Source organism: Rhea pennata, chromosome 3 (genome assembly GCF_028389875.1).
Source record: "Rhea pennata isolate bPtePen1 chromosome 3, bPtePen1.pri, whole genome shotgun sequence".
In the NCBI taxonomy this organism is placed as follows: Eukaryota; Metazoa; Chordata; class Aves; order Rheiformes; family Rheidae; genus Rhea; species Rhea pennata.
In genome coordinates this window covers 26704543-26731388 of record NC_084665.1, presented here as the reverse complement: position 1 = coordinate 26731388, position 26846 = coordinate 26704543, and the positions used below count along the sequence as shown (strand labels likewise).

The following is a 26846-nucleotide window of genomic DNA, read 5'->3' as shown; positions in this document are numbered from 1 at the left end:
TAAATCAAACAGTGTGCAGTTTTAGATTTTCAGGTGGGGAGGGTTGTTTTTTTTTTTTTTTTTTTTTAATATGAGAAACATTTCTACAAAAATTCTTGTTTTTCAAAACCATGCTATGAACTCCCTATGTAATGCTGTACATGCTGCAAAGAATACACCCTCTTCAAAGCTCAGGTCTATAAAAGCAGTGACTTTTAGAAGGAGCTAAAAAATAAGCAATTTTATCTTTCTTAGTTCTTCCAAAATATTTTTCCCTTTTTTCCTCTCCATAAACCTCAGCCCATTGCAGACAATCAGCTGTCTGACACTCCAGATCTTTCTTTTTTCTCTTGCAGTATGTGATAGCACAATGAGATCTAACATTAAAGAGATGGTCATACATGTAAAATTCTTCTAATTGTTTGGCAAGCTGGTTTATGTTTCCTAAGAAACTGCTCACCTAGCCATTAAATGACTGACACAGTATCACCTCCCGAGACGCATGCAATTAAATTTCAAGCTAGTCCATAGGAAGTACTTACAGAAGAGGAAAAGGAGTAGGGAATAAGTTAAGGAATAGAAGAGAATGTGCAGTTTCACTTACATCATCTTCCAATTTGTGCATTAGCAACAGCGAACCCTATCAGCATGAAATGACAACTTCATAATTTTAGAAGATTCAGAAGCAGTATTTGGAAGATTCATTTAGTATATGAACTGTTCTGTACCGAAAGTAGCACCACTCAGGGAAGGAGCACAGAGCTGTGAATTAACAGCTTCTAAATAATATGTCCAGCTCTAATGCTTTCACTGCTTGTGATTTAGTAGTAGTCACTTAGCCAGTTTCCATGTGCCACATGGAAGAAATTTTGCTTAGTACATGAACTCCTATGCAAGTTACCCCACCTGCACATCGGTTTATTCCTTATATTGCTTTAGACAGATATAAAACTGCTAAGAATTATCATAATCACTGCAAGAATAGCATGATCTGAAGATCCAACAAATGACTTAAGATTCTACTAGTGTGTTTTTCCTTCAATATGCTTCTCTGACAAACAAAAAATTTCAAATGCTTCCTCATGTTCAAAGTAAGGGACAACCTCTTTTCCTCAGAGTGCAGATCACTATCACCCTAAGGATCTTCTCTGCAAGCAAAGGGAAAAGGCAGAGCTATCATTCCTGAATGAAAGCTCCACTTATTGACTGACTAAATGAAGCAAGGGCCTTCACTCGCAACAAATAAATGAGAGCCAGATTTACTGCATCATGATGATTTATCTTTGCTGTCAGTCCTCATCAGGACACAGTGAAGACCAACAGGTGGGGAAAAATACTGTAGACCCAACCTTTCTGGCAAGATGCATCTTTTTGGTTTTTCATTGCTTTAATAAAATTAACAAATAGCATTAAAAAGAAAAAAAATAATAACCCATAAAGCTTGGAAGAGGGTATGTTTGTCAAGGTTATGCTTCCTTTTTCATAGTAACAGGTGTTTCCACTTTGGGAAACTGCATTTTTTAAAGAATAACATTTTGAGAATAAATGTAAATCAGTTCACCTTCACAGTAAGTTTCCTGTTTAACTTAATACTACAAATATTATTAAATACTACAAAAATGCAAACAACAGCAGAACTTATGTCCTTTTCTCCCCACAGGGCTTAAGTCTCTGATTCTCCATATGGGTACACAAGTTTTATTTCTGACAGAATCTGAACCTGTCAAGTTTATGCTTCTCTCACAGCCCAATTTGCTTCCAGGTTTTCAAGGTGTAACTGAAAGAATTAACAGCAAAACCTAGCAGTGCTAATTCATTCACCAGGACAGCTTGACCCTGATTCAACTTAAGTTGATGGGAATATTTTCACTGACGTCAAAAGGAAATGAGTCCAAAACTTCAGTATAAAGAACACCATAATAATGGTAAGTAAAGTCAATCCAAGTACAATGAAATTATTCAAATCTTTGCTGAACTCAGACAGAGTTAATATCTCCATTTTTGCATAAAGTGTCCTGTACAATTCGGACAGGGCCCAAGACACTTCGGTTGCCTCTAACATCAAAGAGGCTCTTCAGCAACATTGCTATTGCTTGAAAGTCATGCTGAAGTGTAGATTAATAAAGAAATTAAAAGGAAGCACAGCAGATAGGTGCTAAGTAAACATCACTCCCTGAAGCACTCGGGGATTTGTTTAGTGATCACCCTTTATAGTGCAGGCCAGAGGCAATTTGCTTAGGAAGCCAGCAACTATTCCTTGCACAAATAGTCCTTGGTAGCATAGCTACAGGTTGCTTTAAGGTCTAATTCTTTGGCTTTGGTACCTACAGGACTTCAGCTATTTCAAGACCAGGTCAAACAAATAGAAGCAGTAAAGATATATAATTGTGAAAAAGACAAACCTTTACATGAATCATCCTCAATGGGCTGCTTGAAAGCTGTTATATCATTGAAAGTGCACAGAAATAAAACCACTTTATCCTGCTCATTTCGAATCGGAGCAATTTTTACAAAGAACCAGACGGGTGTTCCTGTAAACAAATATAACAAAGTTAGTCAATTGTAGGTACAACAGTAAATGCAGTAGTTCAGATGTTTACACTTGAAAAAACAGCTATTGGTAAAAGTTATTTCAATGTTTTTCTGCAAACACCTATTAGGTAAAATGACAGAACAGCTGACAAAAGTGTTAGTTAAGTTCTCTGCTCTGCCTCTGATTAGCATTGTAATCTCAGGGGATCACTCACTCTTTCAGGGCTTCATCCACAAAGCAAATACATGAATGAAGTGTTTTGAGATCTCCTGATAAGAATCCTGTCTATGTTGAAAGGGCGCACACAGCACAGTCTTGCTGGCTCTTTGCAAGGCTTGAGGACAGGCCAGGAGTGCCTATCATATCAGATACCATCATAATACAATCTCTCAGCTTAAGAGTGCAGTCAGTTTGATTGACCTTATACTTACCTGCAGCCAGGGAGCACTGTCCCCTAACAGCTACGCCAGCCCACCCCTCAGTTTCAAGAGCTGGGCTCTGTGAGCTCTGGCCTAGCCTCCAGACCCTTCCATGCAAGGGAGGATGCTGGGGAAATTCTTTGCAAGCTGCCTTTCAGTCTGCCTTTTTCTAAGCCTGTTCATATTTGCTCCTGGCTGAAGCAAGAGAAATTCCACTGAATTCAGGACTGAACAAGCCATCAGGACCAGGCCATGGGCTGTGCACAACAGTAAGTTATACTGCATATAGCTACACTTTTCTAGTTACTTTAGTGAATGAACTACTAATGAAACTCCTCAAGAGATTAGAGCGTGTATATCACAGAAAAATATGCACCCTAGGAATGACACATGTGTCACTGTCTATTTTCCTTGACATCCACCATGACAGATCACCTTGAGGAAGGAAACTGTCAGTCAGCCCTGCCTTTCTGTATTTCTGGTGGCTCTGCTGAGAACATACCAGTGATAGTACTAGATAGATAGTGAGCAAGATCAGGTAGGAGGGTTCAGGAAAACACAATTGGGTCTGTGAACCCAGCTCTTGTTCTTGGCCCAACCTAAGAACAAGGACCACTTGTTCTTCTTGACTGTCAACGCAGTACAAGGAAACCTCACACAGTTCACAAGCTATTATTCAGCAAAGCAAGCAAAAGGCAGCTTTTTCCCAACTATATTCTATAACAAAGCATGTTGCTACCAGTGCCTCATCTAGCTGTTTCCCAGCCCCTGTGCTCAGCAATCTTTTCTGGCCACAGAAAGCCAGGGTATCTCTAAGACCCATGGATAGCTTCCAAGAATTAAACTCGATTCTTCATACCTCACTGTGTGTGCATAGCACAGTCAGCTTCAAACCCTGGCTGAGCTTCCATGCCATATGTACAGCCACCTCTATAAACAGCAGGGCATATGATGCATGGAGCCCTCAACTCAAGGAGTAAAACAGATGGAATCACTGATGGCCATTTCTGGACCACCTCAGCACAGGAAGAAGTTCAAGGATTAAGGTATTTTTAAGAAAATTAGAGTTTCTTAACACTCCCTTCCAATAAATATAAGCAAACAAAATGCTAAAGGCAAAAAAAAGATTCAGCAGAGTAACTGCCCCAGTAATATCACCCACTTGTTAATGATCTTAGAAGACTCTGCCACAAAGAATACAACAGTGATTTGCAAGACAACAATGCTCTCCACATTCACCTTTCTCAAGAGCTCCTAAAATCGCCTATTTGTCCTTCCCACGTCCATATGTGAACTATTCCCAGGCTGAACAAATCCATATCTTGTCTTTGCATAGACACCTCAGTTGGTACCCAATCACTTTTTATTTTAGCCACTCCAACACCCTCCACTAATACTGCATGTTTTTAAATCAGCCAGGATCTTCACCTACAGCCCTCTAGCACTAGTTTTTTTTTTTTCAATTAGAAACTTTTCTCCCACCCCCAAAACATTTTATGTAGTTTTATTACTCCAAGCGACAGCCATTCTGCTATGGGCTGCTTGTAATACTAACTTTCACAGCACTGAAGTTGAACTACATCTCAGCATCATCTCTGCCTCTCCCAGCTGTAGCAACTCTTACTTTGCTTTTGAAGATACTGTACACATACCACAGAAAGAATGCAATTCACCTTATTATTCTGGCATCTCAGATGCATGCTTTCATCTTCTCTTTGTAACCATGGTTTGATATGCTATTGCAGGAGTTTTGTAACACATTCCGAATGCAGCACGAGGAAAGACGCTTCCTGATAAGCTGTACGAGGCTGCTGCAGAGCAAGGAGTTTATATCAACAGGATTCTCACCTTCTGACTTCCTTGACTACTACTCCTGTGCTGCATTGTTTATTTTAAAAAGAAAAGGAGAAACGAACACTATTTTACCTAGAACTAGCTATAGATTCTAGTGATCCGCCCACTGGCAACAAGAAACAGCCAGATCTCCTTGCTAGCCAAAAGCAGAAGATGCTTTTGTTGCCTGCACTATTTGGGTACCCTGAGTATTTCAAGAGTGCTGCAAACAGGGGATGTTCTAGGACAGAAAATTAAATCAAGGTGGCACACATTTATCCAGAGGTAAACCATCTTCCACAGTAACAGAGTAACAGTATAAATAAGTATATGTAAAATTCTGTCAGGCCATCTTATCTGCCTCCCCCCCACCCACCCAAATTTTTCTCTACAGTGTATTCTCCACTATCTTATTAGTCTCTTTTCAGGATAGGAGATAAGTTGATATAAGAATCAAATCATGAGGTGGATGACCACAGCTCTGGATTATACGGGTTTTCAACAGTGCTCTGTAACCAGGAGTTTAGTTATAGCAGGACTGGGATCTGAGCTGTGGGAACACACTGAAAGGTTTAGCCAAGCTGTGACTGTGCTCAACTTTTTTTCCTGTATACTGGTTTAATTATCAGAAGATTTTTACTTTTTAAACATTAAACAGTTTATTTAACTATTAAACAGGAAAGCTCTAAGTATAAACCAGTTATAAATCAGGTCGGAAACTAGAATTTCAACCTCCTTCAGGCAGCCCTCATACTCCTGGTGTCAAAGCGGATGTCCCTCCTCAGCCAGACAATCACTACTGGCAAGAAGCACAAACAAGCCTATTTTGATGAAAAATAGGACTTTCGGATTCAGTCTATGGATTATTCAGGTAGTGAGGGAAACTGCAGCATATATTTCAGAGCTCTCACAGCAAAACAAGAGTAACTTCACTTTATGCCCCCAGTGTGCACTGATGTACAGCCACAGAGACTGTTTACGAGCGTTTCCAACAATACAACTACTTTCATTTACATTTTGCGTTCAGTCTTGACAACTCCTCTGCCTGGTAAGGTTCAAAGACAATGTCAGTACACAAAGAAGTAAACACTCGTGAGCCATGTTGGCTTCTGTTAGATTTGGAATCAACAGTGAAATGGAATGGGACTAGTTTTGCTAGAAGAGGAATGTCATTTCGAAGTTGATTGGGAAGCAATGTGAACAACGGGGAAGAGATGAAAGTCTACAACAAAATTCACAGTAGCCTGCGGGACCAGCCTGTCTCGCAGTACCAAAATTACATGGCTAATCTCAGAACTAAGGGATGTGGCTCTTAATGGTCTTCAATGGCCTGAGCACAAAACTTAGGGTGTTCCTTAAAGGCACAGCAATTTTAAGAGATTTCATTCAGGTCCCAAATCTTCTCCAGACTAATCCAGTAAATATCTCTGTACCTTATCATTTCCCAATATATGAATATTACTGTCTCTTCCCTTTCCTCTTTTCCAGTCCTTGGTATTTCAACACCAACATGTTCTGCCCCTTGCTAGGAGCACCAATATTTAACATGTGATTTGGCTTTGGCTGAGATACTCAGAATCTTTCATAATGTCAAAGAAAATGAAATATTAAAGGTCTATTCCTGCTTCTCCCTCTGTGCATCACTCCAATCATATTGATCACCCTCCTTCACTTTTCCCTCCTGTCAACCAGAAACAGGCTATAATGAAAATCAAAATCATGTCTAAATGTGCCCTTTCCCCAGAACTGGAGCCATTTAACCAAAGAGGTCAAATTAACAGCTGTTTTTTCAAAATCACAAAACCTCTGCTGTTTAAATAAAAGAGCAATAAGTGATATTTCTTTCCCCAAAGTAAGAGAAGATTAGTTCATAAATCCAATGAAAAAAAATGTTTGACAATTCAGCTGATCTCTTCATTGTCCTTGGTGAATAGGGCAAGTTTCCTCAAAGTGGCACCACGTCTGTATTACTTGATAATGGTTCAATCAAATAATCATTAGGCAAGCATTGCCCTGAACATAAACAGTCAGGCAGTAGAGAAATGAAAAAGTTAGCAGCATGTGCTGCATCTCCACCAATTACTACACGCAGTGATGCAGACAGCAGGATTTCAGTTATATAAAGAGCACAGCTGACCTCTACAGTCACCTCTTCTGGAGTTTCATTTACGCCCAGGCCATTATGAGATTGCTTCTTTCTGTCCTGTTCAGACCAAATAGTTTGTCCAATATCAAATTGGCAAGCAAACCGATCAGGTGTGGTCAAGAGAGGTTAGGCAAGCCACTGTATCCACACAGATTTTAACTAGGAGCACCGGTGAGTCTGGTATTTGACCAAGTAAGATAAAGAGCAAGTCTTCCCATAGACTCTACTTTTTAGCACAGTATGTGCACTGAATGAGAACAAACCTGCCCAGTACAGAGGAGCTCACTACACTATGCCAATAACGACAGACTTATGATACATTTCCAGCACTTTAAAAGCTACTGCCTTCAGGTTTTCTGCAGCTGGTGCTGCTACACTCTGACAGCCAAAACTTCTAAAGGTCAGACCTTTACATGCTAAGATAAAGAATCAATTTCAGTCCCCTAAAGTGGAATTACCAGGCACAGGGCTTATTGCACTGGAGCAACACAAGAGGAAAAGTTTGGGAGCACATCCTTGCACTGCATCAATTTAGTGTACCTGATTCTGAGCTCTCTGAAAAACAGAAGGGAATATAAAGAAGGGGAAGTCTTGAGATCTTTGCATTTAGCTCAGATAAAATCTTGAAGGACTGTTATTGTAAAGTCTCATACTAAATATGTTTGGGGAAACTGCAATAACAGTTCCTGCTTGGGAACACACTAGAAGTTATCAAAATCAACATGAAATATCAGTTTCATGCAACCAAGCTACTTTGGCTTGACCTTCATGAAGGTAATGAAACTCATATGGATGGATTTCACAGAAGAGGAGGTGCAGGTGTGCATACTGTTTGACAAATATAGAGCCAGATTTCAGTAGGAGTCTCCGCAGGATACATACCAGTTTACATCAATTCACTCATTCTTTCCTGCTTCTGGTCCTACGCAATGAATTGCGTTAGTGATTTATAAACCAAGGACTTCCATCTGCAGACACTAGAGGCATAGTGACATTAATATAAATTGTTTTAACCCAAATCAGTTATGAGAAACTCTCATAGGAAATCACTGGTCTATCATTCTGAAGCAAATTTTGTTCTGTATAAATAAAGGTGTTTTTTTTTTCCTCTGTAGAAAGCAACAGATCCAAAGATAAGTGCATGTAGAGCCTGCCAAATCACTATTTCAGGCCTATTTGCCATCCTTTGGCACCTAAGAGCCTTCTTAGGGTAAAAACAAACAACAAACCAACCAAACTCCAAACAAAAATAAAACAATTCTGCCCCTAAACCTTCATAGTATTAAACTTATTAACTAAATTCAAGCATCCAGAGATTTAGAGAAGTGAGCCCTATCACAGACAGGGAGCGAAGCTCAGCTTTTTTGACCCTCATCACAATTAGAAGAGCTGCTGCTTAGCTGAACCACTTTGCAGGATGCAAGAGAATCACCTACAACCAACCCCTTGGCTGCTGCTTCCACTGGACTCACCTGGGCTTGTAAAGAACCCCTCAGTAAAAAAACAGGGTCTCTGTAACATTGCTGAAGAGTATAAGCAATGGGAATGTCTTTGCTCACACAGGGGCACGTGGAGGCTGTTTGCAACTCTGTATGGATTTTATTCACACGTTCACAGACCTCACTTGTATTAAAATTAAGGTAATGGAGACACTATTTTAGCCGAAAACATTCTTTGTAGCCTACTCCGCCGTTCAAATCCAAGCGTGTTTCAGGTTTAAGGGCCTAGCCTACTTCAGGTGCTCTTGCACTGAAGCATGATCGCATACTGCATACAAAGGAGAGGTTAGATTTTGCATGGGCACTATCTCTTCAGTAGCAGACAGGAATTTAGTGAGTAAATTGACATTCTTAAAAATCTGCTTCATCAGGGATGGAAGCAAGGGTATCTGGAAGAGGACTGCTTTTGAACCATTTGAAACCCAGATCTATGCGGTGGATAAAAAACTAGTCAGTGAAAGTTAAAATTTAATTTACTCTGACATTTTTATTTATAAGGTTGAATGTAAAATGTAAAAATCTAAAAAACAGCATTCAACATCTAAAGAGAAATTAAACTTCTAAAGCTTCTAATGATCAATTCTAATAAGCTAAGATTAAGACTAGATGCAAAATCTTTTCGAATACATCAGGCTGTATCCTTCCTCGATGTGAATTAACATTAACTCAACTGATTTCAGTGAGGCACAGTGCTGGTTTTATTTTCCCATAAAAACATAAACAGTACTTCTGGCATAAACAATACTTCTGCACTGGGCACTCACATCTAATCAAACAATGGAACTGAAACTCACATGAAATTACTGTCAACCTGTCTGTTGTCATTTTGTAGTCTGTATTAAAGACAGCCTTCACTTTGTCTCCTTCCAGGTATGATCACGAATCCTCACTGAATGCAACGGGATGACAACGCTGAGGAAAACCTGGTGGCTGTGTACCTGCTTGTTCCAATTGCTGCCAGTTACCCTGAAGGAGATCTACATTTGTAGGAAGCAATTCCTCTAGCAAACAAAAACAATAATCAAATATCTGCTAAGAAAATCAAAGACCCAACATAAGGATCCATGAAATCCCTGTTGCATCTTAATTTCAAGTTCTGAAAAGAAGGAGACACAGTCAATACTGGAGGAGTGAGAGTTGGAGGGAGGAGGAGGAGGCCAGAATACAGAGAGTATCCATACCTGTAAACACTGTGAAGGCAGAAAATTGTCTCATTTTTCTGAATACTACAGCCAATGCTATTTCTAGGGTCAATATTGTGATCACAATGAAGCTTGCAGATATTTTGTGCCAATCAACATCTCAATGCATTATTCTCATAGAGCAAACAAGTAAATACTAGCACTGGGTCACCACCATGGAGAGTGATGTGTCAAAAATGCATCTCAGTTCCACAAGTATTATTAAATATCTCAAACTATTGTTATCATGTCCAGTATAGGATCAGGCCATAATTCGTACCCAAAGAGAGATGACTGCTGTTCAGAAAGATAAAAGATGAAGATTGACCTGCCCTAACAGTATCTATTTAGTTCACTTGAAACTCTTGCTTAGCTCCCTCCCCCCCCCCCCCCCCCCCCGCAAATAGATTGAATTATTAAAACAGACAGAAGTACATTAAACATACAGGTTGTGGAAAGTGTCTCATTTATTCAGCAGCAAAAAAGTGTAAGAAAAACTTGCTGTTTTTCATGACTGCTAGCTTATAGGTATGGAGGGGGGACAGGTAAAGAACAACAAAATACATTTCTTGTCTAATTCACTAGCTAAATTGAAGAAGAGAAATAGAGCTTGGGAAAATAGAGGGGGGGAAAATGAAGAGCAGGAAAAAGAAGTGTCATTGTAACAAAATTCAGGGGCCTTTCCAAAGTCTTTAAAATTAGAATAAGTTGAAACTTATTGTGTTCGTTGCCCAAGCAGGTAACTTCTGTAATTGCAAGCTAAGGTTATATGACCACAAGTGCAAAAGAGACCAGCAGTCCAGGTGCTAAATGACTGGTGAGCAAGACAGTATTTTCTATGATGTGGCTTATTCTGCTAAAAAAAAAAAAAAAAAAAAAAAAAAAAAAAAAAAAGATTTCACATTTTGGTATCTTTGGGTTACAATGCTCCATTGTTATTAGTTGAAGTCTGTCTAATAGTAGCTAAGGCATTGCTAAGGCAGAAAATCCAGCACCAATCCAGCACTGTGTTTTTGTTACACTTAAAAGCAAGCTCTCTGCCTTCTTTCTTCCCATGACCATCTACGCACATAGCAGAACTGTTGCAGCTCTGCTTTTTGGCATGTCACATAACACAGCTTCTGCACAGCTGGACTTTGTTCTAGACTGCCTCTCCTCAGGGAAGCACACAGCAGGGCAGGAAACATTCCTCACTCCACAGTTACCTTGCTTTTAATCTGCATGAAAGACAGAGAGGCCCCAGGCTCTACTATAGGCCATATGCTGCAGCAGAGGCAGAAGAGTAGCTGCACAGCCTCTTGGTGCCAAATCACTGTTAACAAAGAGAGATTTCCTCCTAGATCCCATGATAACAGCTCATTTACTTAGCTTTGGATGGACATGTCCCTATGGCTATTAACTGAGCTAGGATGAGAGGTGAGCTTTAGGAAATAGGTGAACACTGGAGACAGATGACACTAGAGAGAAAGCAGCACAAAGCAAGGCCATTCAGCTAGTGCATATAGCTTTTCCAATGATTTGGACTAGCAAACTTGTGCTCCAGAAAAGCCCTGAGTAACTGCAGTGTCAGAGGTCATGATGGCATGAACAAGCGAAAAAGAAGACCAGAAGAGAGAGGAAACCAAAACTGCTTACAGATTTTTTTCCCTGAATCATAGCAAAAGTCAATTACAGTTACTCTGGCACCACCAGTTCTTAGAACAGATTCTTTCTGTTAGAAAACACGCAGCCTCACAGAACCATAGATCAACAGTAGCATGCATAGTTACTAACTTCAGTAACTTACATGAATTGCTTGTGTTCCTCTCACCAGATTCCAGTCAATACTAGCTAGCCACATCAACAGAAAGACCAAGGACTCTACACACAAAGGAGACCAGATTCCCTTTCCGCAGAAAACCAGTCCTTCTAAGAATAACTAAGGCATAGCAACGAGGTCAACTCTGGAAAACTACATTGCTGCAGTTCATGTTATTCTTTCTGGTTAAAGTCCCCTCTACCTACTATTGTATTCTAATGCAATATCGATCACAGCTGAAACAAGAAGTAGCTGCTAGCAGGATATTCCTGCACTGTAAATTCCCTATAGATAGATACTAGCAGCTTCACAGTCAGAAGGCAAAAAAAACTTCAAGACCAGAAAAAAAGTTACAGAATACAGCCTTTTAGCTTGACATTTGGAAAGGCCGGAGATCCTAGAAGATGCGCTTTTCAGGTCACATTAGGTAAATGAAAGTAGTTGTGCCATAACATAGTCAACCCTAGGGTGGGGCAACAAATTTTGGGAAAGTACTTAGACTGCTAAGTCTTTCTTTGGGAAAGACTGCTGACGTGCAGTCATAGACTGAAATTCCTATCAATTTCATATCACATTTGGGGAATAGTTTTGTCCTAAATGAAAGACAGCTTCATCTGAAAAACTTAAAAGAAATTAGTTCACCTCCTAAAATAAAAAATGTGTTCTTTTTTTTTCTGAAGTTGCATTTAAATACTAGCTTTATCAAATATCCAAGAAAAAGCACATTTTCTCTAACAAAACAAAAATCATTTGCATAAACCTAACTCAGGTATTATTAATACTGCTGGAACCTTAACAGTGTTGTCTTAAAGCATCACACACAAATTGCTCTAAACATCAAAACAAACTAGATTCCTTGGCTGCATCTGTAAGCGATTCTCATCCCCATCATTCTTGGTCTTCCCTTGTATATTAACTGATGGAAGTAGGCTTTATTTTACCCTAAATTAAACATCATAGTCCTCCAGACTGACAGACATGCAGTTTACACTATAATTTAAAACATTTTTTACACACCTACATAACAAACAAATCAACTACTTACTGTTCTTCTTGTACATCAAGATTTCAAAGGAGTTCATCTCATAGTTCTCAAATGTTTGCCGGACCTTGTCAATTGTATCTTTGTCTGTCAGCTCTCCATACATAAAACTGCAAATAAAGCAAGGAATTCAAGTCAGATACTAGACAAAGGCACAAAGCCATTTATTTACAGTATGAAGAGAACCTATTTAGAAATAGCCCTTCTTTGATTTCGTTTCACCTGCAAAGCATAACTGACAGATGCAGCCCCAGGAGATTACAGACAAAACTGGAATAAACAGATTATTTTTTACCTCAAGCAACAAGCACAACACTACAAGCTATTTAACAGAAAATAAATCTGTTCTCAAATACCTGCACGTGCTGCTTTTTTGCATAACTTCTGCTCGGTGATATCCTGATAGCTTGCAAAATCCATCGTTGCTGTACACAATAGGCCAATCCACTATCTGGGCATTACCCAAGACAAAATTAGTATCTGTTTGAAAGAACACATCAGTTAGACATTAGATAAGCCTATGGTTGCATTAGTGGAAAAAATAATCTCGGAATCTGATCCTGACTGCTTCAGTCCCCACACAACTGTTCCCAAACACTATTCTCACTACAGTCAATAAGATTATTTCCTGCTTTAGTTTTAAGTAGATTTTAACTTTAAGGAAATTTTAATTATTTGCACAAAACTGAAGAAATTGATTTTATGCAAATGAAATACATGATGTTAGGCAGGTCTCTGAAGATAGATTCACCAAACTGTTTCGCTCTGTGGCACATGCATTGATCCATCATGACACTCAGTTTGAATCTGAAGCCTCTGCAGAGCCAGCACAGTACACAAGGGAGCTTTCTCTTCTGAATGTAGACTCAGTGGCTCCGCTCAACACACCCATCACTGCTGGCCACACAAATTCAAATACTTTTTGTATGACACGTACAGCGCAGTGCTCCAACCTATACAACAGACAACTCAGCTCAGTACTTACATTAGTAGAAAGACCCTTCTGTTGGCTATCCAAGCTAGAATGAGTTTCAGGCCCTAGGAATAAACTGAGCAGCGTTCAAGCCTCCATACTTACTGGATCTTTGCATGCTACTTCTGCGTGACTGAGACCTCATTCAAGTAATAACCATACTCTGTGCTGGGCCAAGACTGTGGTTCTGTGCTGCTTTGGCTCTTGCGGAGTCAAATAACTACACCTATGCCAAGACAGACAGCAGCGCTCTCGCCTGGGCACTGACAGATGGGGGCTCCTGTCACGGCTGCAAAACCCCATTGGCTTTAGAAAGAGAAGACAGGCAGCCATGAGAGAGTAAAAAACACTGATACAGAAGGGCAGTCTTTAAGGGAGTCCACTATGCTGTCTGCTTTTCAGGACCCTGACTGCTCAAACACAGCTGCCATTAACAGTTCCTGTAAGCAAGAGATACAAACAAGACGTTTTACCTATTAATTACAAAAAGCTTTGTTTATTTTAACTTCCCCTTTCAAAATCTTTTGTCCTGTTGCAAACTTTAAATAGGTTTAAATAAAACATTCCTGGAGCTATCTAAATCCATTGCCCAATCCCATGTACAAGATTAAGTGTATCTTTATACACCCTTTAGAATGAAATATGCCAGTAGTATAACCTCAGGACATTTTAACTGCTTTGTTTCTCACAGCCTCTTTTAAATACCATGGTTTTTGCTTGGTTGAAGCACTTTGTTCCAAAAACAATACATGTCTTTTACCCTTTCCTATGAATAAGTAAGCCAAGTCATTTCTCATCACTAAAGCAAGTGTTTTTGAGTGTTTATTATAAACACTGCATTGTACTGTGTCAGGATATTTTTAAAATTTCATCAGAAAGTACAAAAAAATGACAACAAAATATGCAAATATAAATGCTAGGTCATGTTCTGCCCTGATCTCAAAGATGTTGATTACTTCATGCATTCATTTCTTCCCAATACCTCCCCCACTCAAAAGGTAACTTACCCTCCCCTCTCTGCCTTCTCAGGAGCTCTGTGAAAAGCTTCTGTTAAGTAATTTCTTTCCTTTCACACTTAAACATCAACATTGTCTTCAGACAAGTAATCTCCATTTTTCACTAATAGCTATCCAGGGTACTTTTCTGATCACCATTACTATGCTGATGCTACTCTTATCTAGCCTCCCAGCACTTTTAGTAGGAGGCAGGACTGCGCTCTCAAACCACCACCACCTCCGTGTTTCTTTTTTTTTTTTTTTTTTTTTTTTTTTTTTTTTTTTTTTAATAGGTAAAAACAAAGCACTGAGTCCATGAAGGAATTTAAGCACCAAAAGGTGAGACTTCTTCAGCCTAGCTCCTAGAGACCCAGCTCCTAAAGGATTGGGAGATGTAAGCTCCCAGCACAGTGTTGGGAAATAGAACTCAGAAGCATTAACATAACAAACAAAAACATGTAAGCAACAGAAGACACTGGAAAAGGGGTGTATTGTATGTTTTCCTCTCCTATAGTACTTACAATGATGAATATTTTAACATAAAAACAGTTCTTGTGGATAATACCCACAACTTCTTGTGGGTGTTTTTTTTTGTTTGTTTGTTTTTTGATGGGCAGAGCTTCAGTAGGGTGCTTAGAGAACACGCACACATCTCCCCTCCTCCTAACAGCCTAGCAGTTTGGTTGTTCTCCTAGGAGATAAAGAAGCTCAGCCTTGATTTCAAGTCCTGAATAACCATTCTAATTACCAAGCCATTGAACACAGACATGCCAACATCCTCACTAGGCAACTTGTAAGTCAGCTGACTGCTGTATTTCATGTGTCTCTATTAGGCTGTTAGTCTACATCAGATTTAGTTCTGAATGTCCAGAGATCTTTACGTGCCTATGAAGCTTTAATGGCAAGAACTTGGGCACTTACCAATTCAATGAGTAAGGCAAGGATTTTGAGGATCTCACTCTTTTACAAAAAATAGTCTCACTTCCAGCTCATCCCCACTTCTTGCACCTGTACCCTTCTTTGGTCCAGGCCTTATCTGGCTTTGCCATGAACACAGGAAATAAACACTGAAGTTGGATCCATCCTCTGGAATCACTAGCTCTGACTCATCTTTTTGTGTGCTCCATTGCCACACTTTTTAACGTCCATCCAGAGGTGGCTCCTAAATCCCCCCCAAAAAAATGCAAGGACTCATGCTAGGGAACTCCCTGTGCAGCTGAAAGCTCTCAGGGCAGTCACTTGCCCCTGTGAACGCAGCAGCCAGGGAGCAGAGAGATAGTAGCATAGCAGCATCCAAACTGCAAGATCAGGAAAGAGGTTTCCAACCCACCACCCTCTGCCAACCTTTCCTTGGGCTGATAAATTCCTTCATCATTGATTTTGTGGTGAAGGGAGAGGTGATCTGCACTGGTGGTTTCCATACTTCTTGCACTTTTATTTTATTTTGTTTTCACTCACTGTGGCCTCAAAGACCACAGTGTGGGAACCCCAATGTCTGCATACTGTATAGAGGAGGGAGATCTTGCCCTCATCCCACACAGTAAAGAAGGGGTCTCAGAGAAGAAAAAAAAAAAAGAGCAATTACTCACTCCTCTTCCCATACCTCTTAAAAGATAAAACAATGACACAAAAGTGGTTCTATGCCTACATGGAGAACATGCCTGCATTTCTTCAGCAGATGCGTCTCAGATGGTAGTGTTTTGCCTGTATGAACATCAGCAGGACACAGCATAAAATGCAGTCTCCCACTTATAATTCCCCTGCATCGTTTATTCTGACAGATAACCCGGAGGTAGAAGGGCTGTTCTCATTGCTATCATTTACATTCAGTTGCACTGATGTCCCTGACAACGTGCTATTTGTAGACAGCTCATAATCTGTTAAACAGTTGTTCCTTACAGAAGAAAATATTAAATAACATCCACTGAGGCAAATATTGGCGCTCTCTCTGCAGGCACACAGGGTTCCAGAGGCCAGGAAACAGCTGTGGCTTTGTTGCACAAGAAGCATGCGGGATGCTCTTGTGAACTCCTTGGGCATCACAGAGAGAGCCTCTTGGGGACTCACAAGTGGGTCAACAAGTGCAGAGGAAGATCATGAAAAGGAATTCACTGCTAAATCCTCTCCAAAGAGGGAGAAAAAAATATACATGATAGCTGCAGTCCTTAGACTATATGGTGACCTGAAGCAGCTCTCTGAGTGTGCACCTCCCTTACCATGGAATCAAGCCCAACATCTCTATCACAGCATCAGTTAGGTTAGCAGTACTGCCAGGCACAAAGAGAAGCAATAAGCAATGCCAACCCTCCTTGTCAGCTCCAAGAAGGGCTGGGATAAGAACTGGAGAGGGCAGATTCATTAAAAAAGAAGAAGTTTTGAGGTTCTGGACTGTGCTGCTTCCCAGAGGTGTCTGGCACAGTCTGAACAAGGCAGTGAGGAGTTGCAGATTTACTTCTCCAATGACCTACTCCTGCTGCAGAAATACAAGAACTGTAGCATCTCAAAGGCAGCACCATTACTTGCATGAGTAGAGCGGACTTTGCTGATCAGGGTCTGCCACACAGGCTGCTCGTGAAATGCCTCATTTCATACACTCTAGACTGCATTTTCACTAAGTCAGTTCCATTCAACGTGGTATATCCACATGTCAGTCTTTACACACTCAAATGTCAGTCCTGTTTTGGATTATCGCTTTAGGCTAGTCATAGCTGCTTTAAAATGATGAGAGAAAAACATTTGAACTCCTTCCAAAATGTAAGAATGGATTTCGCTCAGTCACCAAAACAGTACCTTCTTTCACATACACAGTACCTCATCAGGGAAGAATCATGTTCAGAAAGTGTCTTTCCAAGTAACATCGATCCTTTGACAGCAGCAATAGCAAGTCTGGAGGATATCCAACCCAGCAAAATTACCATATCTACTCAATCTTGTTGCTGCACATACTACTTTAATGGGAACTGCCCATCAGCTCAAACCTCCAAATGCCTAAGGGCAAGAAGCATCTCAGGGACATGTAGCTGGTCAGGACTAGCGGACTGAGGAGAGGTTGCTTCCCTGCAAAGAGGATAGATCAAATTATTGAAATGCTTCCTCTCTATCACACCCCTGGCCTGACACACATTCACACTCAAAGCCCCAGCCTCCCTGCTTGGTGGGGAGCTGAGCCCCTCTCCTCTTTTCAGGAGGCCAATACACCCATTGCATACAGGCCTCCCCTGTCCCTTTGATGACACAGGGAGCCTTTTCTGAGACACACTGGCAGAAGCACAGAGACCAGCCGCCAGACACAGTCCCATCACACTGCCTGCACAAAGAACAATCAAGAGAAAAACGTCTGCTCATAGAGCTGTAGCAGAAGCCTCAGCAGTCACAGAGACTGATGTTCACAGCACTTTCAGATATGTATATCAGTTTGGCAAAGCCACTCACAAGGGTGCTCAGGTTGGCTCTGTGCACAAATGTAATTTAAATATATTAATATCTTTCCCCATAGTCATCACACAACCATGCAACTCAAAGATTTGCTCCTAATTTATTTCCCTGTTAGCAGAAGGAGTATCAGGTTCACATGGTGGGCATACCTACTCCTCATCAAGCTGGCCAATTACTCCCATCAGTCTGAGCAGAAACTAGTCTCCTGACTACAAACCATAGCCTTCAGCACATTGGGTGTCATCAAAACACTGAGAGACCAGTATGTCTCCTTTAACATGTCTCAAACTCTTCCTTCACTGGAGCAAACCTGGTCTTCTATCATTAAAAAGCACAAACCAATATGGCAGAACTAAAAGAATAGCTCAGTAAATAGGTTTCTTGCCCTATCACTTGATCACCAAAATAGTGCATTGGTGCAAATGACAGATTTAGATCATCACTTCACTGTATGTTGGGGGAGTGGGGGCCAAGCATAAGAGACCCCTCCGCTACTACACTGCATTAGCACAGCATAACGCAGTATAGGGGATATGTCACAGCCAGCAACAGAAACGTGCAGTAGACAAACATCTCATGCAACCGTCACATGGTTAAAGACTGTATCACAGAGCTTAAGTAAAAGGGACAAATGAGTTTCTATGCAATTCTGGCATTTAGACGGCTATGACTTTGTATCACAAGTAGTATCATTTTAATACAGAGAAAAAAAAAAAGTTGGTTTTATTTTTGGTAAGGAATACACTGCACAGGAATAGAATATTGTTTATAAATACATCTACATCAAAATCACAACAGTCATGGTCATGTTATGTTTTTGCATTAATAATTTTCACAGGATAGGTATGTATGTATTTCTATCCAGGTTGGGCCCTACCTTTGAAAAAGAAAGTAGAACAGCAGTATTTAGCCACACTGATTAGTTACATTGCTCAGAAGTAACTTATGAGATCAAAATCTGACTCTAAATCAACATAAATAAGTCAAATTGAAAAGAATTTCAAGAACCTACTCAATTCTTTCTTTGCATCCATGAGATTCAAGGCTTACACTTCAGACAGGAAAGACACTGGAATACATCAAATTTTCATCTTAATAGAAGTGCTGTAACTGTGTCCAAAGAAAGTAAAAAGCTGCTCAAAGGACAGAAAGATTATGCACATAGTCAAAAGAAAACCAGTAAGACAAAATTCTACTCTGCCATCTACATTCTTACGTAGGTGGGAGTTACACAGATATATCCACCCTGCATCTCTTTGTATTTGTTTCTAGAGTGGGAGTGGGTCAATGTTTAAATATTCTATTAAACGACTTGATCTCTCTATAGAATAATGACATAGTGGCCTCAAAAATGTACATCCTTAATAGTAAGACTAAATTATTTTAAGCTGCAGCTTCACTCTGTAATACAAAACAACATATTTTAAAATCCTCTAGATAGGTTCATCTGAGGTTACAAGTTTGTAAAAGTTTTACATAACAAAATACTCATTTTACAGAAACAAAAACGGATTTAAAAGCTCCTCAGCTGCTACAGCATGAACAAAATCCACTAAATGCAGACAATTCCAACATGACTTGTACAGCATGCAAAGCATAAGAGCAAGCACAGGCTGAAAAGAATTATTAAAAAACGTATTTCATCATATTTACCACAAATAACAAAGGAAACACCAATCAAAACAAAAACTTGAAGTGAATCAGTTTGAATCGTTACAGAAAGTGAATACTAATTTCAGCCGGCAATATACATAAAAAAAATGGTTCAACTTCAACATTTATTATTTTGCATTGTTATAGTAAATACTTCAGAGTAAGCCTCAACCCTGAGAAAAATTTAAATTAAAGAGAACTATAGTGTATTATATGAACATTAGTTACTAAGTCTTGATAATTATCTATATTTAAAAAGGTAAAATAGAAATTAGCACAGAATAATGGAACGTGAAAGGCTGAAGTGGAGAAGCTGTCATTCCTATTTTATGCATAGCATCATTCCGTGCCTCTCTCTGAAGTACCAGTCATGTTGAGAGTTAAAAAAGAAAAGACATTGAGACAAAAATAGTGGCTAGCATGAGATAGTTTTCAGAAATTAGAATGTTCATCAGCCGCAAACATCATACATTGTACCATTCTTAATAAAGGACAAAAATACTGTTTAACAGTGAGACTTCACCATTTAATTGGCTATGGTTTCCTCCCCTCCCTAAGTCTGATCTTAAAAGAAATCCAGAAAAAAAAAACAAGTTCTAATTGCATCACTTACAGGGGTCTTCCATCAGTTTAAAAAAGCTATTTGATTTACTCAGTATAGCTAGAGCAACCAAGCGCTTCAAAAACATCTGACAAGACCTAACCCTCTGCTCACTTTTAGCTCTCTGAGTAACAAAAATGCATTAACAAATTATCCAATAAATGGATTTCATTGAGATTTGTTTTATGATCTTGTTCCAGTATTTAACACAGAAACAGACTGATACGTTGAATTATCACAGTAGAACTTGTCGTGCTTTCAGAACATTAATTTTAAACCACATATCAAACATCTGTGCTGTACTTTTTTCCTTACTATAAAAGTCATTTTAAGGAAATCAAGTCATATATTTCTAAATGCATGAAGATGGACACACAAAATTAGAAGCTCTTGGCCTAGTAACAGCTAGCAAGGAAATATTTTATATTCAACTTAAGCAGTACTGAGAAAAAAATTGTCATGGACATTTTGATGTATTGACCAATTGCATGAAAAGCACAATGTCTCCTTAGTTGCTGACTTAGAAAAGGACAAAGATCAGGAAGAAACTAAACTTTTTTCTTTGTTTCATTCTCAATTTGTGAAAATGTACCTAACAGTAAGCCCAGAAGTTGTCCCCTTACAGTCTATGACAATTCGCTGCTTGCATGCCTAAACGCATTGCTGTAAGCAGTGCTAACAGACAGACCTATGCTTGTGGACTTTATTTGGATAAAAGTATTTTTGGAAGGAATTCCGAATATACAGAGTCTTGTAGGATTAGATACAAAAGGACATGGACACGAGTACTTCATTGGTTCATCCATCAGATGTCAGATTTGTATAGGATAAAATTCACTTTGCACAGGGCAAGTCATAGTAATGTAAGAGAAACAATCTTCCACTATGACCAATCTGTACATACAATACCATGTTCTTACTGACCCAACAGTTTTCTGTACAAGCTGAGGCTTTGGCCACATGCTTTCTGTGCAAGGTAAGAAGAATGTTCTCTAGGCCCAGATCCCTCTAAACATTTGCATTGATTTATTTTATGCTGAAATTAGCCAAGAGATGATCAAGAAAAGATGGACGAGACTAAACTGACAGCAAGGAAGGCCTCAATGTCTGCTCAAGCCTTCCAAATCAGCCCATTTGGGAGCCTCAAGAGTTAAGATAGTTTAACACAGACACTGCATCTCATAAGGAAGAAATCAGTATCGCTCCTCCCTGTGTACAGTTAACTTTGCTCTCTCAGTAGTTTTATGTCCAAAACAGTCACTAAAATATTTCCCTATTCAACAGAACCTTGCTAGATCACACTGGGATATAATTTACCTGCAGCACAAGGCTTCTGAGCTGGTCCTCTCCAAAGACTCAATTTCATCCAATATTGGTTAAAGACTCAGTGTACATTACGGAAATTTATGAAATATATTCCATCAAGAAGGAAGGGAAAAGCTTACTGAACCCCAAAATATGCTTGCTTATTTCAACAACAGTAGTTCTGTTTTCATTATGAAAATACTTTCTTACTGACTGATGTTATTCACTGAAGTGCTAGTAAGTAGTATGCTAGCCATGCCCAAGGCCTGACTACCCTGGACATCCTTCTTTACTCATAAGACTCTGACTCCTACAAACAGCAAGAACTCCACTCTACAACTAAAGCCACTCTGAATGTGTCTACTTTGTGTAGGTAAGGGATGTCACCTACCTACAAGTGATGTCAAGCAAAGCTTGTCACATGAATATTAGTATACCCTACTTCATAACAAGTCAGTAGTCCGAAAGTGATTAGACCTACAACACCTAAGGTAACAAATCTCGTCTTTTGGGGAAACAAGCCCACACTGCTTCTAGACCCAAACTGACTTAGCTGTAGTCAGGTCTGTGCCTCCACACAGTACTCCTCACTGCTCTCAGTTCAGAAGCGAAGGCAGGCAGAACCAAGTTGTAGCGGACGTAGCACTGTCAGGTTAAGAACTGGTTATAAATACTTCATTTAAATGAATATTGTATTCAAGTGCAAAAATAAGAAAATACAACTCAGTTTAGTTTCTCATTCTGTATGTTAGTTTCTCTTGCATTTCCCTCTGGCTGAAGACAAAATCAGGTTCTTCAATTTCAGAGCTGTTTATAAAGAACGCGTTTCCCTCATAGGTCTCAGGCAAGGGTGGCCAGGTTGCAAAATGTTTACCGTACTGGGACTTCACAGTCTCTAGTGGAAGCAATGTCATAAATCAGGAAAACAGCTGCTATTCTCAGGATCTGTGTCTGAAAGTCCTTTTCCCTTCTATAGGGATTCACCTCATCCTCCAAAGAGTGCAGGTTTGCTTCCACACCTGGTGCCTCCTTAGAGTGTTCTTAGTGGATTTTGTGGAAGCAAGACTAAATTCACATAAGCCCTATGCCCTCAAACCTGCCTTTCTTCTAGCCTCCCTGTTTGATCAATAAACACGAAAAATGCCTACAACTTCCACTGAAATTCCAAATTTGTGCAAACACAAGGCCTGGTTTTGCTATCCTTCCACATGAAAAATTTTCATGCATCTCAGGGAGACTTTGACCATGGAAGGACTGCAGAACAGGCAGCAATTACGTAAACCTAAAGTATTTTTGACTCTGGTTATTGTTAAAGCATTAAAATATCACATAAAATTAGTTTTCTCCATAACTTACTGCATCATTTGATTTGAGTACCTTGGCTATGAATCAAGATTATAACTATAATTGTTATAGTGCTTTGCATATTGTAGATGTATTAAGTTATCCATTATCCAAGGAAAAACATTAGTATCACATTAGCAAAGCATCAGGGGCTAGTGATTCTTTACATACTGCACTGTTTTACAGTCTGGGCTCATTTTCTGTCCTATTGGGCATTCTAGTCTTTAACTATTTCAATGCTTCAAACAAATTTTTAATCAACCAAGCACTACACGCAACATTTAGTTTTTTAATTCTACCCAGCTATTTAAGAAAAAAAAAAAAAACTCTTTAAATATTAAATACAAGACAAGCAGGATTACAGTGTCCCAGGTCCTTAGGATTTTTTCCCCAGACCTTCTACCGGATATTGAAGATACTCATTTCAAAGAAGAAGAAAGCTTATCGTGCTAATACTCCATCCAGTGGGTCTTCACATGAGATGAAATCACAGAGGACCAGATGAGATCCACAGGTCTAGGCTGACAAAACTTTATATATCCTTTCCTGTGTGTGCTGTCTTAGGGCTATTCCACTCCAGAAGCAATTCAAGGATGGACTGAGAAATTCTTAATTCCTTCTTTACTCCAGTGTAGGGAAAGGAAATAGCTCTGCAGTTCTAACCTTAACATAGCTCTCCTGGTTGGCATTTAGTGAAAGAGAACCTAAGGAACCAGCAGTCTCTCTCAGTTTATATGCAACTTAAGGAGAAGCTCTTGCGTCTAAACATTTTTTAGGAGACAATTCAGACAAAGGGACTTTGGGGCGAATCTTGCTGCAGATGATGTGTTATAATATGAGCAAAATACTAACCCTAAGGGAAAAAACCCTCAACTTGCATGTTTACGTACACTGCTATTACCTTTAGCTGTTAAAGCTGCATCAGTTTGTCAGTCTCGTATTTAACAAGAAATGCTGTCCAAAGAATTACTTGTTAAATTACTGTTAAAAATGGCATAATTAGTGCTGTCATTAGAGTAGTTCTTCCAAAAGTGGTTGCATGCCTATTACTTTATTACCATAAGGCCCCTTTCACTGGGTTAACCCCCGTGTATAACATACAACAAGAGTGTTTTCTGCAGCTCTGCAACTGTGATGCATGTACAAGTACCACAAGAAAAACACTTGTCCAGCATCGAATTCAAATCTATGACTAAATTCCTCTCCTTTCATAGGAGAAAGGGAATCCTCCTCAAAGTGGGAACATCCATATATCTGTATCAATTTAATATCTGTTGGCACTATTTAACTTGCAGGTGCCAGCAAATACAATTTGACAACAAGCCCAAGGTTTATTTGGCAAATTCCAAATGACCTAGATAGTTTCATTGTGGGTCACATTACTACCCAACTGAATGAAACCAAGAAGGGGGAGCCAAACCTCAAACTTCACAGGCCCGTTTAAGCACTCCTCCTGCGGGCATCCCAAAGGCCAGGCAGGCTGGCCAAGAAGAAACAGGCAACAAGGCAAGTATTTCCATACTGCCCCCATGCTGACCAACACAGTCAAGCCAGACAGACAGAGAAAAGAGGCTATGCTGAAAGAGATGGAGATTAGAAGAGGCTGAAGGTCCCACATTTGAACTGATTCATACAGTAATTTTATGTGATGCCATCACATTTACAGCACAGCTAGACTGGGTCCAGCAAAAGCTAACAGGCACATTACAGAAGGAATGGGCTTCTAAACCTGAGTCACTTCCCAAAGCTTCTCCTAATACGTCTGAACTGTGCATCACTTCCTACCAGACCTAATCTAAAAACTTGTATTTATTACAGCCCTCAGGACTTGCTGAGCATTTGAAAACCGAGTGCTGTTGTTTTACCTGTGCCATCTAGCACCATGCTCTGTTATGCCAGTCTTAGTAATGGGGGGGGGGAAGAGCATAGCTACTGCTGCATGACCTCCCCCCGCCCCCGCCACCTCCAGCCCTCAACTGATTTGTTGAATCAAGCTCTTGGCACTGAAAGTCAGTGGAGACATTTGATTTTTAATGAAAAGAATTATTCACAAACTCCAGGCAGATAGAGAAAAGCATTAGGATAATGGGTGCTGGAAGATTAGAGGTACTGTCTGCACGTACCAAAATGCAACATTTCATTTTATAAGAAGAGGGCAGGATTCACCATAAGGATGGATGGTATTTTTTCCAGACAGTTTTCAATCTTTTCTATAGAAAAGCTATGGAGGAAAACCACATATGGAGTCTTGCAATTTTATGTGAAAATAGGTTCATCTTGGTTTATTAATCAAAGACTATTTCTCCAATAATAGCCCAAATAAAGAAGACTTGAAAATCATCCTTTGCAATCCTTTGATAGTTTGAGGATTTAGCTGCTTATCGAAAGAGTTAATTGTCTTTGCCTCATCAGAACAAAACTGACTATTTTTTAAAAAATACTTAAGTCATCTTGTCTTCTCTTCATAAGGAGCTTGATTCTCCATCGCACTGTAAGTTCTTAATCCCTTAAGTAACCCCATTGAAGTCAACGGAAGCATTAAAAATGGCAGAACTTGAGCTCAGAGCTTCAAGAAATGCACATGCTTCGGTTTAAACAACCGCACAAACGCTTGCACGGCCGCAAGCTTACTGAGCGAGCAGCTTTTGCTAAGTCCCTAAGTGAAAGAATCTGGACAACGTTAATGCACATTTGTGAAATGCATGCAATTGTGAAATTCGAGGCATTTTCCGCTCCACAGCTTTCCACGAGAAAGACCTGGTTACACCACACTAGCAAAATAAATAAATACGTAAAGAGATAAATTATCTACCCTCAGACCTCAAAATGGCAAACTCTCTCCTCACTTCGGAGGAACCTTCCCGTTCAACTCGGACGAGCGGCCCCTCTCCCTTCGCCCGACGCCGGGTTTTCCCTTCCCAGAGACCATCTTGAATCTCCGCATCCCCCGGGCGCCCCCCGCGCCGGGCCCGGCGCCCCCCGCCCGGCACGGCACGGCCCGGCACGGCCCGCCCGGAGGCGCAGCCCCGCCGAGCCGGCGCACCTGCCGCCGCCCGCCCCCTCGGCGCACCGGCTCCCGGGCGGCGGCGGCGGGGGCTCCCCGCGGCACCCGGGCAGCGCAGCCCGCCGGCGGCTCCGCTTCAGCCCCGGCTGGCCGGGGCTGCGCGCCGGCGGGCGCGGGTCGCCCCGCGGGGAGAGCGCCGCGCTGCGCCGCGCCGCGCCGCCTCGCTCGCCCCCGCCCGGGCCGGGGGCAGCGGCGCCCGCCCCCGCTCACCGTTAGACCGTCGCACGATGTTCTCCAGAAACGTGTTCTGAGGCGCCACCAGCCCCCGCCTTCCCCCGGCCATCGTCGCGCTGCGGGAGCGCCGTGCCCGGCTCCGCTCAGGGCCGCGCGGCGCCGCGCTCTGCCGCTGCCGCCCCGCGCCCCGCGCGCCTCATGCCTCCGCCGCGACCGGCGCGGCTGTGCGGCATCAGCCCGTCCGTCCGCCCGCCGCCTCCCGCGCACCGCAGCCCCGCGGCGGCCGCCGCCGCCGGACCTGCCCGCAGCGCCCCCTGCCGCCCGCCGCCGCCGCGCCGCCGCCCGCCGCAAGGCCGGTGCGGCAGCGCCATCGTCTGGCGGCGCCGCGGCGCGACGCGACGCGCCGCTCGCTGAGGGCGGCAGCGGCGACCCAACGGCCAACGGCCGCGGGCCAACGGCCGCAGCCCCGAGGGCAGCCCCGCGGCGCCGCAGGACCCCGGCACCTGCCGCGGCTCCTCGCTGCCCGAGGGGCGACGAGTGCTTAGAAACCCCTCGGGAGCCGCCGCCGCCGCCGCCGCCGCCGCCGGGCGGGCGGGCGGGCGGGGGGCGGCCCCTCCTGCAGCAATGGCGGCGCCCGGGCCGCCGTGCGCCCCCAAACGGCAGAGGCTGCCCGCCCCCGCCGGCTCGGCCCCCCAGCTGGCGGTTGCCTCTAACCCAGCTTTTATCTGTTTTTTTTAAGGTGATTTCTTTTAAAAGGTTACATGGTCCAACCAGTAACAGCTCAGTCAACGTGATAAACTATTAAATATAACCTGTAACAGGTCTTAAGGTCTTTGATGCCTCTGAAATGTTTATTTTACAACGGTTTTTTT

At 41.4% G+C, this 26846-nt stretch overlaps 1 protein-coding gene across 1 annotated transcript in view; it reads right to left on the bottom strand.

Moving 5' to 3' along the window:
- Positions 1-26083, bottom strand: part of KCNH1 (potassium voltage-gated channel subfamily H member 1) — a 189351-nt gene extending 163268 nt beyond the window's left edge. The window contains exons 1-4 of the mRNA XM_062573582.1: positions 26011-26083; positions 12787-12910; positions 12434-12540; positions 2382-2510 (exon numbers count right to left, since the gene is read on the bottom strand). Coding sequence (XP_062429566.1) covers positions 2382-2510; positions 12434-12540; positions 12787-12910; positions 26011-26083 — 433 coding nt within the window. The remainder of the gene's footprint in view (positions 1-2381; positions 2511-12433; positions 12541-12786; positions 12911-26010) is intronic.
- Between the last annotated feature and the right edge of the window lie 763 nt (positions 26084-26846).